The following is a 15,281-nucleotide window of genomic DNA, read 5'->3' as shown; positions in this document are numbered from 1 at the left end:
ATCTGCTACAAGAGCAAGAACTAGCAATTGGGAAATGTCAGCCAGCTGCCTATACAATGCTTCATCCACCTCCTCATCATGGCTTAGTGGTCTGTAAGAGACTCTCACAAGGATGTCTGCCTTGTTGGCTCCCCCTGAATCTTGAGCACTCAAACTTAACCATCACTATTCTTGAGCTGTATACACTGAAACACTCCATGATATACAGAGCCACCTTATCACCTCTTCTTCCTCGCCTGACCCTTCTGAAGTGCTTCTAAACAGCCACAGCAGCACTCCAGTCAAACAAGTCATTCTACCATGTTTCTGTAATGGTGACTTGTCTCACAGCTTTTCTACTGCAGAATGACCTCCCGTTCCTCCTGTTTGTTATCCCTACTGGGGTCATCTGCTTTAGCTATGTTATCAATTTCAACTCTGACACTGGTGTGAGCCCTGCTGGGCTCATATTTAGTGAGCAATGTTTTATCCCCTTCTCCCTCCAAACCTACTTTACAGCACTCTCAATCAACCCTTCCAACTCACAGGCTAGAACCATTTTTCCTCTTTTAGATGTTCCAAGGCTGTCAGCAAAAGACTGATTTTTCCCTCTCTTGTCTTTCAACTCAATGCCACTCCCACCTTAACCATGCAGAAGTTCCTGGTACAGTCAAGGGATGCTTCATTGCCAAACTGCCTACATGAAGTCAAGACCTAAGAGAATTCCTGAGGTTCTAGAGTGGTTCCAAGGAGCAGGGCAGTGGGCACACCATAATGTAGTGTCCATACACAGGATTAATTTAAATACATGATCTTTGACTTCAAAATCATCACCACTGTTTGAATAACCAAGGAACAAATTAGTTGTGCTAGACAAAATGTTTTTGGGCCACTGAAATTCTGCCCCAGGAATTACAGGTGTGAATGAAGGTTACACACGAGACCACCCTTTTCCGCTGTTGTAGTTTTTTGAAACAAGGAGATGTTAACTTCAGGTAAAGAGTACTGACATCTTGTGGCTGGATGAAATAATGCAAAGAATGCTGCTCATAACCCTTCTAATTTATGTTTAGAAGATCGTGTTGCAGTTTTAAAAAAAGGTATTTCTTTTGGATGTATTTTCCAGTGGATACGAATGCAGAGTTCTAAAATCTGCTGGTCTCTTGAAAAGCCCTAAAAGTTAAAGGAAAAAAAGAAGCCTTGTCTTACAATTTTGCTGCTATTAATGATGCAGTTGTGACTGAAGCTGGAGTTACTGTTTCTTTTAAGATAGTCTTTGGTAAGTTAGTTTCACATGCACTCCTGGATGACTGCAAGTCCCTATGCCCACCGACCCTGAGACTCCTCGTCTCACAGGTGGTTCAGTCCTTGTGACGCTTCCACATACACGTCCTATGCATATGGCATTCATATGGCATATTTAACATTTTGTCATACCCATCAGGGTTGTTTTTCTGATCACACTTGTTAATCAGTTGTTTGAAGAGGCTTTGTACAGTGTTCTCTGGTGAGTAGGTGATTATTGCAGAAGATATGTTGAAGGCTTTGTGGACAGACTTTAGAGTTAATTTTCTCATTGTGAGTGCTGTAGGAAGTGAGTCTATATGGAGAAGAAAAGCTTGGACACAGTAAAGTAATTGAAGACTTACACTGGTGGCATTAGTGGAGTATGTGCCTTTTCAAAGGCACAACATAATTAGTTTAATGTTTTTACAGGAGAAATTTTAACTTTATAATCTAATTTTTGTTGCATTAATATAATATACTAGCCCTAGTATAGGACATAATTCTGTTAACTAAAACAAGTACTGCCAGTATTTCATTATGTCTTTGAGAATGGATTGCAAACAACAGAAAGTGAGGCAAGTGCACATTTGATGTTAATGGAGTCAATTAACTGAGTATTGACACCCTGGAAAGTAATAGATTGTGGCAATAAACTAGTCTATTCAACTGATGTGGTTTTGAATTTGACTATCTATAGAAATCTAGTTCTGTTTGAAGTAATTTAGTCTCCATTTCCTTTCTGTATTACAAAGACAGAATTAACAGTATAGATATGTGTCTTTACCAGGAACAAGTGATCCATATGTCAAGTTCAAACTTGGAGGAAAAGAAGTATTTAGAAGTAAAACAGTACACAAGAACCTCAATCCTGTGTGGGAAGAAAAGGCTTACATTCTTATAGATAACTTAAGAGAACCATTGTATATAAAGGTAAGACACCAGCTTACATATGTCTGATAAATTACTATAGAAGAATTACTGGAAGAATTCAGGCTTTGTGATTTTCTGTATACTGGAAAATTTATTGTGCAATAGTGAAGACTACAGACTAGTTAGAGTGAAAATAATTTAAGTTTTGTCTATAGAATGATGATGCCAACATTTTTAAAAGTGGCAAATACAGGCATTTTTGTTAACTTCAGGTCATAATTGTTTTATATTTCTTTAGTGTGATTTTAGCAGAAGAACAGAGAAAGTAAACTGTATTTCATGACCCATTTCATTTATGGAAATATCACTGCATAATGATGATATGAACCATAATCTGTCCCATTAAAAGCAATTCAATGCTGAGGTCAGTTTTTGAGAATTTATTGAGATGTGTACCTGATCCTCCGAAGTTTTCTAATTTTTCAGTTTGTGTGGAACACAGTGAGTTTGCTTCTATGTTTCATGCCATTTTCTTCTCTTACAATTTTTACATTGTAGCTCTTCCTAGTAAATCACAGATGAGGATGATTTTGTCATATTCGAGGCACCAATTATTCTGAAATATCAGATTGCTTGAGTTTAGATCAAAAAGTGGCCAGCAATGTCCTGACTAATAAGCAGCAGAGCCACTGGTATTTCTTAGATGTTGGTATTGGGATGAAAACCATAAAAACCATGATGATTGTTTTATGCCCCCACAGAAGAGAAAGGTGCTTTTCTTGTCCTGGTAGTTTATGGTGATGCAAAAGTGATTCTTAGTTGTGTAAAACAAAGTAGATAAAAATTATTTTCCCAAAAATGTATTTAGAAATCAGTAGTGCTAGGATTCAAAATAAAACATGCATACATTGAAAATAATATGGGAAGCATGGAAACTTGGCTTACCTATATAATTCTCTTAGTTGATCTGAAATTACATGATGTTTTAGATCAATATCAGTCTTAATCTAAAATTCATGACAGAATTTTAAACTGAAATGCCAAATTGTAGATTTTTTTTTTTTGTAGAGCAATGCCACTTAAACCTCTCTTAGGTATTAATCAATATTACATTTCATGCTGCTCACATAAAGTACATAGTTACTAGAAAAGCTTAAAAGCTAAACAGAATCCTCAAACGGAATTTTCATGCCTTTATTATGTTCAGTGGCTCAAAAGGAATGCACAGGTGAAAGAGAGAGGAAGATGCAAAGACTTGCAATGTAGCCACCTGTTTTAGTTTATTTATGCCAAGTATCAGCCCTGCAGTAGGGTTTATATTTTTTTCCCTAGGAAAGTGTGTCAAGTGGTATGTCTAGCATGCTTGCACTCTAAACACAGTGTGTGAAGTAATTTAGGTTTTATAGCTCATTCAGGTATTTTAAGACGTGATTGAGTTTTACTAAGCTAAAAGTACTTACTTGGTATTTTTACCATGATAATTTGTAGAGGGAGAGAGAAGGAGTAAACAATTTTGACATTGCACCATAAACTGAGATTTCATATTATGTTTTCTTTTCCCAGTGGAATGACTAACAGATATAGAAAATGCAAGGGTGAACACTCAGGCAGATTGATGCATGTGAGAGACTTGTGCTCACATCCTTGTATCCAACCCATGGAGTTGTGCAGCTGTGCTGTAGCCTTTGTCCAAAGGATTTCTGTTACTACTATCTTAACCCTGTCCATATTAAGTTATTTGCAGAAGATCAACTGTTTTGCATTCAGGAATAGCTTCTGTAGTACAATAGTAGAAGTACTTATATTAGAGTTGAAGACCTTGAATCTAGTCCTGTCATATTCTCTATTTTCTCTATTTTCTCCTTAACACATCACACTCTTACTTAGCTGAAGATATGTTCTCAGAAAACCTCATATTTACCCAAAAAAGATAATTTACCTTAGAAGTTGACTTTGATAATCAATCTTTTCCCTTTTTTTGGATTTTTTAAAATTTGTGTTGTATCTTTTCTTTGTTGCTGTCCCTCTTTTTTGTTTTTTTTTTTTTCCCTGCAGTAACTGCCTCTGGATTATTTGCTTTCCTTTCTTCAGACTTAGGAAGTTATAACCCATCTCAAGTAATACCTTCTGATGTACTGGCCAGATTCATGTCTGGATGTCAGTAAATTTATCAAAGTATTCTCTCTTTTAGGTAGCAAATTAAGAGACAGACTTCTCCTAGTAAAGTATTAATTGTCATTGTTTCCTTACACATACCCCTTCAGTTTTAATCTTAGATTGTAATGTTTCTAACCCTTGAAAATTACATAGCCTTCAAAATGTACAATTATATTATTTCAAATACTGATGCAAGTGTTATAATAAAAGTGGAAGCACTTTCCATAACCATATCCTACCCTCCTGCTTCCACTTTGCAGGATTCATAAAGGAAACAATGTATAAGAAATCAGTGATTCTGCTTAGCTTTATTAATTGTTTTGATCTTCCTTCTTTCAGTGCCTGTGTTTATAAAAATTTTTCTTTTTTTTTTTTAATTGCTGTCATTCACATGCGAACTGTACACTAGTGTCTCTATATGATGCAGTCTGATTTATAAACAAGCAGTTTCAGACTTGATTTTCTGGCCAGAAAGTTTCAAGTTACTTTCAGGTAGTCCTGATTCAACAAGAGAGAGGCATGAAGCTACAGCTCTGGAAAAAGAGTTTCAAGAATGATTCATAGTCAGAAAAGCTCTAAAGAAAGAAATATTTCAAGTACCAAATAATGCTTTTGTGCATCATAGGTATTTGATTATGACTTTGGACTTCAAGATGACTTCATTGGTTCAGCATATTTGGATCTCACATCATTGGAATTAAACAGGTATGGCACAAACAAGCCTATGGAATAGTTATATATTTTTATTTGATAATATCATGTTTGTGGAGTTGTAAGTAAAACATTATGCTAAAAAATAATTACAGAAACCTACACAGCATAAAACGAACTAAAGAAAACCACTTATGTTTAAGAAATTATTGTATTATGAATGTTAATTTATTAGCTGATTATGCACATTTTCACAGTGTCTATGGAGAGGTTGGCTTTACAATCATGTTAATCTTGATTTCTTATTAGCTTCATTCACAGCATTACCCCCTAATGTTTGAAATTTTTTGGTGTTTTTGACCCATTGTTGTTACATTTTTTATTTAATTACTTCAGTACATGTAATACAGTACTTAAATGCAGAGTAAAAGTATTTAGTCTTTTTTATAAGAATTCAGCAGAAATACTTTTAAGTAGAAATAGCGCAAATTTGTGCCACTGTTTTCCAAGTAGCTTTGTATTAATTCAGATGCTTTCAATTCTTATGATTGAGAAATTTCATTATCGGAGAGTCTGAAATCCAAGTTAATGCATAGGTTTTGTCTCCTAGGCAAACAGATGTTACTTTGAGTCTGAAGGATCCTCATTACCCTGACCATGATCTGGGAAGTATATTCCTGTCAGTCCTGTTGGCTCCAGGAGACCAGCGAGAAGCGGTAATTTTATGTATTTTAATAAATGTCATCACTCCTGTGATTGATCTCTGGTTGGATGACATCAAGCACAAGAGTAAATATCAAATTATGAGATTAATTTGACTTTTCTAATTCTTTAGATAACACTGAGCGATGTTTCTGGTGTAATATAGCATATTTCACCTGAGTTGAATCCTCCCTTATATAGTTAATAAGAAGGGATTCAGATGGATCAGATAAAGTCAGTTGTAGGTGAATAATGGTGATTAATATGGAGAAACATCAGTAAACCATTGGTTAAAGAATTTTGGACCTAGTCTGCTATTTCTAGATAAGAGTATTTGAATCATATTCCATGTGAAAAATAAAGTTGAAAAAGGTAGTGTTTCTGCTTTTTGGCACCTAATGTTAAAGGATTATTTGATGCTTTACAATTTTTTGAATTTACATTTCAATTACAAAATTGTATAATTTTCTAAGTTTATTGTAATTCCTTCATCTTACTTTTCTGAGCTGCATAGCTGTAAGTGAAAATAGTTTCCAGGTTTCTAGATACTCGTAATTGTGACAAACTCTATTATAATTGCCTTGGTTTGAAAAGACAGGTGTCTGCTAAGGAAGGCAGGAGTCTCCCTTGAAATGAAAAATGCAAACCCCCTTCTTCTGAATTACTATAATTTTGAAATTATGGGGGCTCTCAGGCAAAGATATGGGAGTAGGAATAACAGTTCTTTATTAGGAAAAAAATTTTAAAAATGCAGTAATACAGGACAACACTGACAGAGTCAGAATACAGCCTGACACCCTGTGGGTCAGGGTGTTGGTAGCAGTCTGATCCTGGAATGACAGACGTGGTTCTGTTGGAGCAGTGATGCTGTAGAAGTGTGTAGTTTTCTTCTGAAGGTCCAGTGGTGGTATAGATGGGCCTGGTCTTCTTCTGGGAGTCCAGTGGAAAAGAAAGCTGCTCCTCGGGGAATCGAGAGGGAAAAGGCTGCCTGTGGTGTTCCAAATCTCAGATTCTATCCAGGTACGAATTGGCTCCTCCCTCTGGGCAGAGCATCTCCCAATAGGATGATGTAATTTTATCAGTCATGGAGTGAGACTCAATGGCCCATGGACAGAAGATATCTCCCCTGAGGGAGGATGGGTTGTGGAAGAGATAAAGAAAACTGCCCCACCTGGTTTTAACAGGTGGCCCAATTAACAGAAGATAACTAGATAACTGCCCCACCTCTAACACATGGTAATAGAATGCACAGCCCCAGCCACATCTTGCGTTTTCCAACCTAAGACAATAATTTACTAGCATTTATGACTTTTCATGAACAGTAGAACTATGGCAGAAATAGAAGAGATTATTCTTACTATGAGAAGTTGTAAAATAATAAGGATTCCTTTGGCCTCAGCTACGCTGTAGGGCGGCATTTGGACCTTGCAGCTAAATTTTGCTTTAAACATGCTGTTTTCAATTAAAGGAGAAGACTGCACTAAGCAATGGAACCTGTGAGATTGGAGCAGTGTTTTGTTGGATTTTTTATGCCAGTCTCTTTCCCACACCGTAAGCCACCACTGTGCAGCCACAAAACTCAGTTTACTCACAAACTTTGTCCAGGCACTCGAACACAGAGACACATGCACTCAACCCTCTCCTGCACCTGTAACACAGCCTAATTTTCAGAATCCTCCAGGAGGAAGACTGTTCTTGATGCCCAGAGCTTATGCAGGAGGTATTGCAGCATTTACCAGAAGAGTCAGGGTTATAACGACCTCTGATGGACTGTACATCACAACCATGGGCCACGATCACCCATGCATCACTGAAGCCACGGGTGGTGGTATCTTTCTTCTATTGTTTCTTCTTTTTTCTTTTTCTCTTTTGAATTTTCCACTCTTAAGATGATCATACACTCTAAGACACCTAGAAGTGCTTTTCCAGTGTTACACTTTTGTTCCCCCACCAGTTGTGGTTTTAAAGCATTTATTCTAATAAAATTTTTTATTACATTTCTTATTTAACATTGTTTTGGTTTATCCACCTCTAAGGATCCGTTAACAATGAACCTGTTTGCCCTGCCTCAGAGAGGGGTTTGCAGCAGAGGCCAAGAAAAAGCATTACTCTGATGAAAGTGTCCATGGATATGGTCAGCTGCATGGTTTTTGTAAGAACATATATGTTTCTGTATGCTGCAGTGTGAGACATCCTGTTGCACAGGACTACTGGCAGATTCTGCTAGTGTCTTTTTACACTTTTCTCTAAGCTAGTATGAACTAGCCTAGTAAGTCAGTTACTGGAGCTAGGTGTCTGGTATGTACTAATGCAAAGATGTAGAATTTTGGAAATTACTTTATCCTCTGTTAATTTTCCTCATGGCATTCTGTTAGCACTTAATAAAAATAATGAAATATGGTGGTAATGGGCATCTAGCTTATATAAGGAGTGTATTTTCCCTTTTTTGTTAGCAATATGTTTGTCCATGCAGCTCAGAATTCCATCTTGCAAATTTACGCTGCAAGAGTATTTTTTACTTAAATTAAGAAGTTAATTTAATTTTGGATTTTTTTTTTTTTATTTGGATAAGACCAGTCCAGTTGGAGTCAGGTATTACTTGCCCTGTTTTTCCAAGTTTCTTTGACACTATCCTGCCATAATCCTCAATCATGCAACACAGAAGCGCTGTATTTTTATGTGACATAGCATTATGTGGACAGCACAGGTTTCCTTTCTTCATCATACAGAGAGGGTAGCTACTGGGCTGCCTCCTGTTTTCTGCTAGTTTACCAAGTGTTCCAGGAGTTTAGAGGTGAGAAAGTAAAATGAAGTCACTACAGTGTAACATGTTTTTCATATGGGTGTTCATAAATTAGCAACTGAATGTTGAAACTATTGGGAGACTGTAGCGTTTCTTGTTAACAAATTTTTTGATATCCAACTGACCGGTTATAATAGGATGAAGAATTTGGTTTATGTTATTACACATTTCATTATTAGATTTTTTAATTTAACTCAAGTCACCAGATTTTCTTCCCATTCAAACTATTATATAGAACTTCAGTCTGAAAATGTCCAAGATTCCAATTAAGAATCAAATGCCTAATCTGAAGCTTAATATTTATTGGAAACCAGTCTTCCCAAGATATGGATCACAGAGCAGTTCTGGTGAAGTGGCAATAAAATCAGAGAATTATGTCACAATGCAGGGAAGATGACCTACAAAATTAATATGTAATTGCTGTGTGTTTAATGTGTTAAGGGTTTAATAGTTCAAGACTCAATTAGCTTTTTTCTGTTACTACCTGTGCTTAATTATTTATTAGCTTTTATTTATTTACTGTTGAAGGAACAAGTATATTACAAAATCTATTACTCCAGTTGAACTGTCATCTTTGGCTAGTTTTGAAAGGTTTTGTAATAATGATGGTGTTTTTATTGAAATGAAAGGGATGGAGGTCAATATATTTTCAAATGTTATGTTAGAGGATTAAGACTAGTTCTTGTCTACTCTTGAAAATGTCCAACATATAAAGCAGCACTAAAAGCAACTCCCCACATTCCCAGTCTGTGTAGCATGCTGCTTGAATGATTGATGTTCCCCTTCTACTTGGATATTTCTATACAGGCACTTTTAAGTATTCATAAATGACTGATGCATGGAAGACACAGATACACTGTCTCTTCACATCATGTGTAATGTTTTCCTGTCATTGCAAATTTCCTTAAATCCTGTTGGTTTGATATCCCTATATAGCATACATTTCAAATATTAATTTTCTCCTGAATAGGTTTTATTTTGCTCAGGTGATAACTCTTATATTGCTTGCAATTGAGAGTTGCAAGTAATTATGTAATTAGGGTAATACTTTACCACTTTACGTGAGGTGTGTGTTGTCATACATAAATGGTGTTAAATTGTAAAGCTGAAGATTACAGAAATTGCCTGGAAGTACTTAAATTGCACTTATTATAATTCCATATGTTTAAAATGAGTGTTTATTAAGACCACAAGGGAAATGCAAAAATAGAACAGCTTTAAAACAAGAAGTGTTCGATTTCCCATGCTGCCACAGAAACCACATGGTGTTTTGATCCTGTGTTTTGGGCAGGTCTCTAGCCACATTTCAAATTGAGCTCTTTAAAACAAGACTTTGTTTGTGATGTGTTGTTTGGTAACTTTTTGATGTGGATTATACTTTCCAAAGAGATCCTTTCACTGCCTGAACTGCAGCGAGGCTGTTTTGGAGGTCATGCACTGATGTGCAGGTAAAGGAAAAGTCTTCTGAGGATGTGTTGTTGGAGGACAGGTCTCACAAAGCATTTTATTGGTGTTTCAAAATAATGTAGCTGTATGTTACTGGAAAATACATCCTCTCACACTGCCTAAGAAATATTGACGCTTCTGGAGGATAAGATACTCCAAGTGCAAGTTTGAAATTAAATGGGACAAATTCAGGGCCTAGTTGTATATTGCCACATGTCTGTGAGAGAGGTTATTATCGCAAGTGAGTTTAAAAATATGCAGCCAATTTGACACAGTAATAGATTGTTTTGGATGAAGACTTGAGGCTTGAAAAGAAATTATAGAGATATTTGGTCCACACAGGAGCATTTTTTCCCTTATCTTTCTGAAAAAGATTCTGATGAAATTCAGATTTTGTGTGTACTGACTGATGAGATGATCTTGAGAGTTACAACTGGAAAGCCCCACTTCCTCAGATAAAAACATTATATTTTGGGATTCAGATATCAATTAAGAATATTAACTTAAATATACAATCATATAACTGTATGTAAAACTATGTTACACTGACTAGGAAAAAGGATTATTTATCTTTGTGTCCTAATGAACTGTGAAAAGCAATGCTTAAGTAGTTTACAATTGTGTTTTTTCAGTACAAGATAGTGGACATAATTTCAATCATAAAGAGATTCAGTAAACCAGTTTAATAAATAAGGACACATTATTTTATTTTTGTGGTACATTTTATTTGAACAAAATGCAGAAATAGCCTGCAGTTATTGAATACTATTGTAAGAGTATAGGTAGATAAATCAAAATTTCTAGAAAATCTCGTCTGTATCTTTGCCATTTGCTACCTGGTGCTTGTCCTAAAGGCATTAAAATGTGAATATTTAAAGTAATAATCTTGTAATCTCTCTTCAAACTATATACATAAATAGAAGGATAGCATATCCAAAGTTATTAGAAGGCCTGTTCTTTTGATTTTTGACATGTAAAGGCAATTGATTTGTTGTGATTTATGAAAAAACATAAATCATTAATCAAAATTAATTAATGAATTATTTCTATGTTACTATAAAAATTAGAAATTTTTTAGTGTTCAAGGGAAGTTTTATCTATTTCCAGCCTAATGCAGTAAGTTGAAGTAGCAGTAGTTCCAACAATTAATTTGTGTTTGCTTTGTCCTGTTTAGCGCTACTTGTCCTTTACATTAATGCCTCATTTCAGTTTTACTGTTTGGGAGAACAGATAGCTTAGCTAATCAGTGCAAACTAAAAAGACATAAAACAAATAAATATGAGAGAAGTATGTGTATATAAAAATGTTAAAACATGTCAGCTCTAAAGATTTGTTAATTTTAACTCTATTAATAAAAATAATGTGATTATGATGTACTTTCTGTATTTTTCATTAATTTGTCATTTTGATGATCAGTTTAAAAGAAGTCAAAAGTAGCAATTGATTTTTTTTCTTAGACCTACTCCAACAAAGCTTGTTTTATTACTTTAATTCTACAGTGTTTATTATTTCCTTTTGGATACATGTGGTGCTGTGTATGACAGTGTGCTCTTGTGATTTCATGCATGTGTACCGACTTCCTGGACATTCTGTTTGGTGTTGTAGTCATGGGTGCCACAATGCATGTGAGTTTTTCTGGCTCTTTTTCCATCAGCATTCAGTAGACAGATCCCACCTGCAGTAAGCAAGTTCTGCAGTGCTGCATGTCACCCATTTCTTCACTACCACGGCTGTTCCCTGTCTGGGATTTAACAGGCAGTTTTCAGCTATAGGAAAGGACAGAGTCGGTAGCTTGGTACGAAGCATTGCCTGGGGACCAGCAGTGACTGGGGACAGCAGTTCATCACTGCCAGCAACCTAACAAACAAAGAAAATTGAAAAAAAGGGAACATATGAGTTTTACTTGAATATTGTTATTTCTTGAGATTAAGGTTTAAGGCATTGGTTTTTTTCCTAAAACAATCTGTCTCAAATGATGCTCAGTTTTTTTTGCTTCATATAAAACTATTAACACTAATGTTCTGTCAGTTTGCTTGCTGTCTTAAATCATGTGTTGCATTATTTATTTATTTATTTGCCAGAGGGACATTAACATAATAGAGAAAAACCAGCAATAGACTCAGGGCATGGAATATTTTCAGATTAATAAGTTCCATGTAAATCATCCCCAGGCTATATATTTATTTTATTGGCTTTTAAGGATGGTTATTATGGCTTCAGCTTATCCTGCTTTAGCTGCTAATGATGCCATTTACTCAGTAAGGATGGTTGTACCTTTCTGAACTCCTCAGTTGAAAGAGTCATAGGGTGGTTTGGTTTGGAAGGGACCTGAAAGATCATTTAGTTCCGCTCAACCTCTTCCTCTAGATCAGGTTGCTCAGGGCCCCATCCAACCTGGCCTGGAACACTTGCAGGAATGGGGGAGCCACAACTTCCTTGGCTGACAAATTCCAGTGCCTCTCTACCGTCATAGTGAAGAATTTCTTCTTAGTATCTAATCTAAACCTGTCTAGTTAATTAATCTGTCAGGACTTCCTCTGTTCCTTGCTCACAGCCTGGTCTGAAGCTGAGTTTGTGCTCTGACCTATAGCTGTGTAGGATTCAGAAATGACAAGGAAGGGAGGAGCAGTGCTGTGTTGAACAGGACTCAGGAACTCAGATTTTCTTCAGGGCCTACCATGAGCCTCACTCTGTCAAATTCTTACATGCCTTTCTAGAAAAATGAGGTAAATGGCATTCTCTAGCTTAATAAAACATTTAGTATATTTTCCAAAGGCACAGTGCGACAATTATTAACTTACTGCAGTGCACTTAGGACTTAACTGTCCATAGCAATTAAAAAAGTTTCCTCAGCGGCTAGTTATTTTTCTTCCCACAAAAACCTATGTCTATTTAAAAAAATCTCTGGGTATTTCAGAAATAAAACCCCCTATACATTTTCTATAATTTGAATTTTTTCACCAAAATATTTCCTTGCTAATTTCTTAGCAAGGAAAATATTTTAGTTTCAAAATTTATTTCCATTATCTGAAAAAGCAAGTATTTTTTAAATGCTTAATAAAAAATTGTAATTATGTTTTTCCATGGTGAAGGTTTCAATAGAAATTAATGGCCTTTGATTTATTCTTACTCAGTGTCAGTAAGAGGCTGCTAAACTTTATTAAGTTGTATAAAATAATTTCTTTGCATTTCCACAGAAATGCTTTAAGCAACAGTTGTGTTTACAAATAAACCTTCCACAACCTACTTGACCAGAATGTCTCTTTTATTTAATGATTAGGAATCTGTGTGTACTTGGGCTCCTAGAAGTGCCAAGGTTTTACAGATTGTTTAGATAATGGGAGGAAAACTGAGATTTGGCTTTTTCAAAGGGTGAAGATATAACTATTTTTTTCTATTTCATTATGTTATTATCAAACCAAAGAACTATTTCTACTGCTGTGAAATGAGCAAGCAGTGATAACTTTAAGGATTTTGTAATGGATTTGTGTCATCAAAAGAGCATCATGCAGATTTTCTCTTTTGTGGCTATACCTGTGAGTAAGGTATACAGTAGTATTCAAAAAGGTTGGAGTACTGTATTATTATGAAATAATAAATAAATATTCAATTATCAGTCAGAATTGAAATCACTATCTATCATGGCATAATTATTTATTTTCATTTTTTAATTTAGTTCTTTATGTCTTTTCTTTCTAACAAGTTTATGTGATGCATTGTCTCCAGAAATTAGACACCCATACCACCCAGAAAAGTATGCCTGGGTATGCACAGGGCTGCTACTTGTCTGGATTTATTTCAGTCTTTTGTGTATCTGTTGCTGGAATGTACATGTTGCTGCTTCAGTTGTTGTGGTGGTTAAATGTGAATTGCCCTGTTTGAGACTGTTGGCCTCCTTTTCTGTATTGCAGAGAAAAGGTAATAAAAATGCTCTATTTTATTTTCAGACAATGCTAATGAGGAAGAGTTGGAAAAGATCAAGTAAGGTAACTTTGTAACTTTTAGCATGTGGTCTTCTAGCCGGTGGCGTTGGTTTTTTGTTTTGTTTTTTAGAACAACTATGATTTCTTGCGAAGCATGCCATATAGGACTGGAAACTTCTAGCACAGGATTTATTGACTTTCCAAATGTGTTTTAACGACAGCGTTTTTTGTTTCATTAAATAACATCATGGTATAGTTCCTCTTTTAATGTAATCATACAACCTTTCAGCTTTGTCACAGCAGTTTAACCTATCTGGAAGCCATCTAGTAACTTCTTGTAAGCGGCCAACATGTCCTGATTCCTTTTCTAAAACCTTTAATTTCTCAAGTGTAAACAATTTCCTGTATTAATGTGAACAAAGAATTCATGCCAAAGAGTGTCTTTTATTTTCCTGTTATGTACTTCTCTTACTGATCTGCGTTTTTGAGTGTAAAGTTTTCACAGTGAAGGTCCTTGAAGACCGATTTCCTCTAGCACTGGTTGTGTGCATGTGGCAGTCATAGCCAGACCTTACAAGAGAATAGTGGACTCCGCAGAGCTCTTTAGAGCTCTCTAAGCTTTTCCCCTCTTAGGAGTTATAGATGTGATAAAAATGGAGCAGTGTGTGCTGTTTTCCACAAGAGAAAGACTGAGAGTTTGACTGTAGTGGAATGCGACCAATATTTACCTTTTTTCTTCTCTCTGTGTTGTTAAAAAGAGTGTATTTACTGCCTAAAGTGAGTGAATTAAAATTTTTCAGAGACTTGAGCTAGTGGAGTCGATAGAATTTACCATGTAAATATGTTAAAATGAGAAAAAAAATAGCTATATGGGGTGATTCACTGATTTTGTTAAATTATTTACTCTTCTAGCATATTAACGCACAACTTTAAATAGGAGATTATTAATAAACAGTGTTGTATATGGTGCTCATTTGACAAATATTTGCACTTTTTAGATATATTTGTATTTTTAACCTTGAAACAAAAAAGAGAACAGTATTCATAATTCTCGGGTTATGGGTGGGTTTTTCACACAGTCTGCTTCTGGGATGCAGGGCAATACTCAGTCTGTTTCCTTTGCAAAATTTATGAAACTAAGATAATGGTGAAGTGATGATATGTAGATTTTTGATTCTCATGTGGTTCATGTAACTACAAGAAATATCTAAGATGCTCAAACTGAAGAGATAATGAGGAGCTGTGAAAGTGTTGAGGGGTAGAACTCGTTTGCATCATATAGGTGATGTGTTAACTCCTGATGTGCTGACTGTTTTGGGTAGCATGTTGTCTGCATTGCAAACTGACAAAACTGTGAGCTTCAATAATTCTGAATGAACAGCGCAGCCTGAGAGCTCAGAATTCTTTAAAGGTCTTCAAGTGAGTTATTTATCCCTGTTCTGTTTTGTTACATTTGTTGGATA

At 35.6% G+C, this 15,281-nt stretch overlaps 1 protein-coding gene across 1 annotated transcript in view; it reads left to right on the top strand.

Annotated features, from left to right (window-relative positions):
* The window catches only part of MCTP1 (multiple C2 and transmembrane domain containing 1), a 215,830-nt gene that overhangs the window by 61,158 nt on the left and 139,391 nt on the right, over positions 1–15,281 (top strand). Inside the window, exons 3-6 of the mRNA XM_058823353.1 lie at positions 2,054–2,196; positions 4,919–4,998; positions 5,555–5,660; positions 13,843–13,881. Of these exons, the coding sequence (XP_058679336.1) occupies positions 2,054–2,196; positions 4,919–4,998; positions 5,555–5,660; positions 13,843–13,881 (368 nt within the window). The remainder of the gene's footprint in view (positions 1–2,053; positions 2,197–4,918; positions 4,999–5,554; positions 5,661–13,842; positions 13,882–15,281) is intronic.

The sequence above is a fragment of the Ammospiza caudacuta genome, chromosome Z (assembly GCF_027887145.1).
Source record: "Ammospiza caudacuta isolate bAmmCau1 chromosome Z, bAmmCau1.pri, whole genome shotgun sequence".
NCBI lineage: Eukaryota > Metazoa > Chordata > Aves > Passeriformes > Passerellidae > Ammospiza > Ammospiza caudacuta.
Note: the sequence above shows the minus strand (reverse complement) of the source record. Positions and strands in the feature narration are given on the sequence as shown.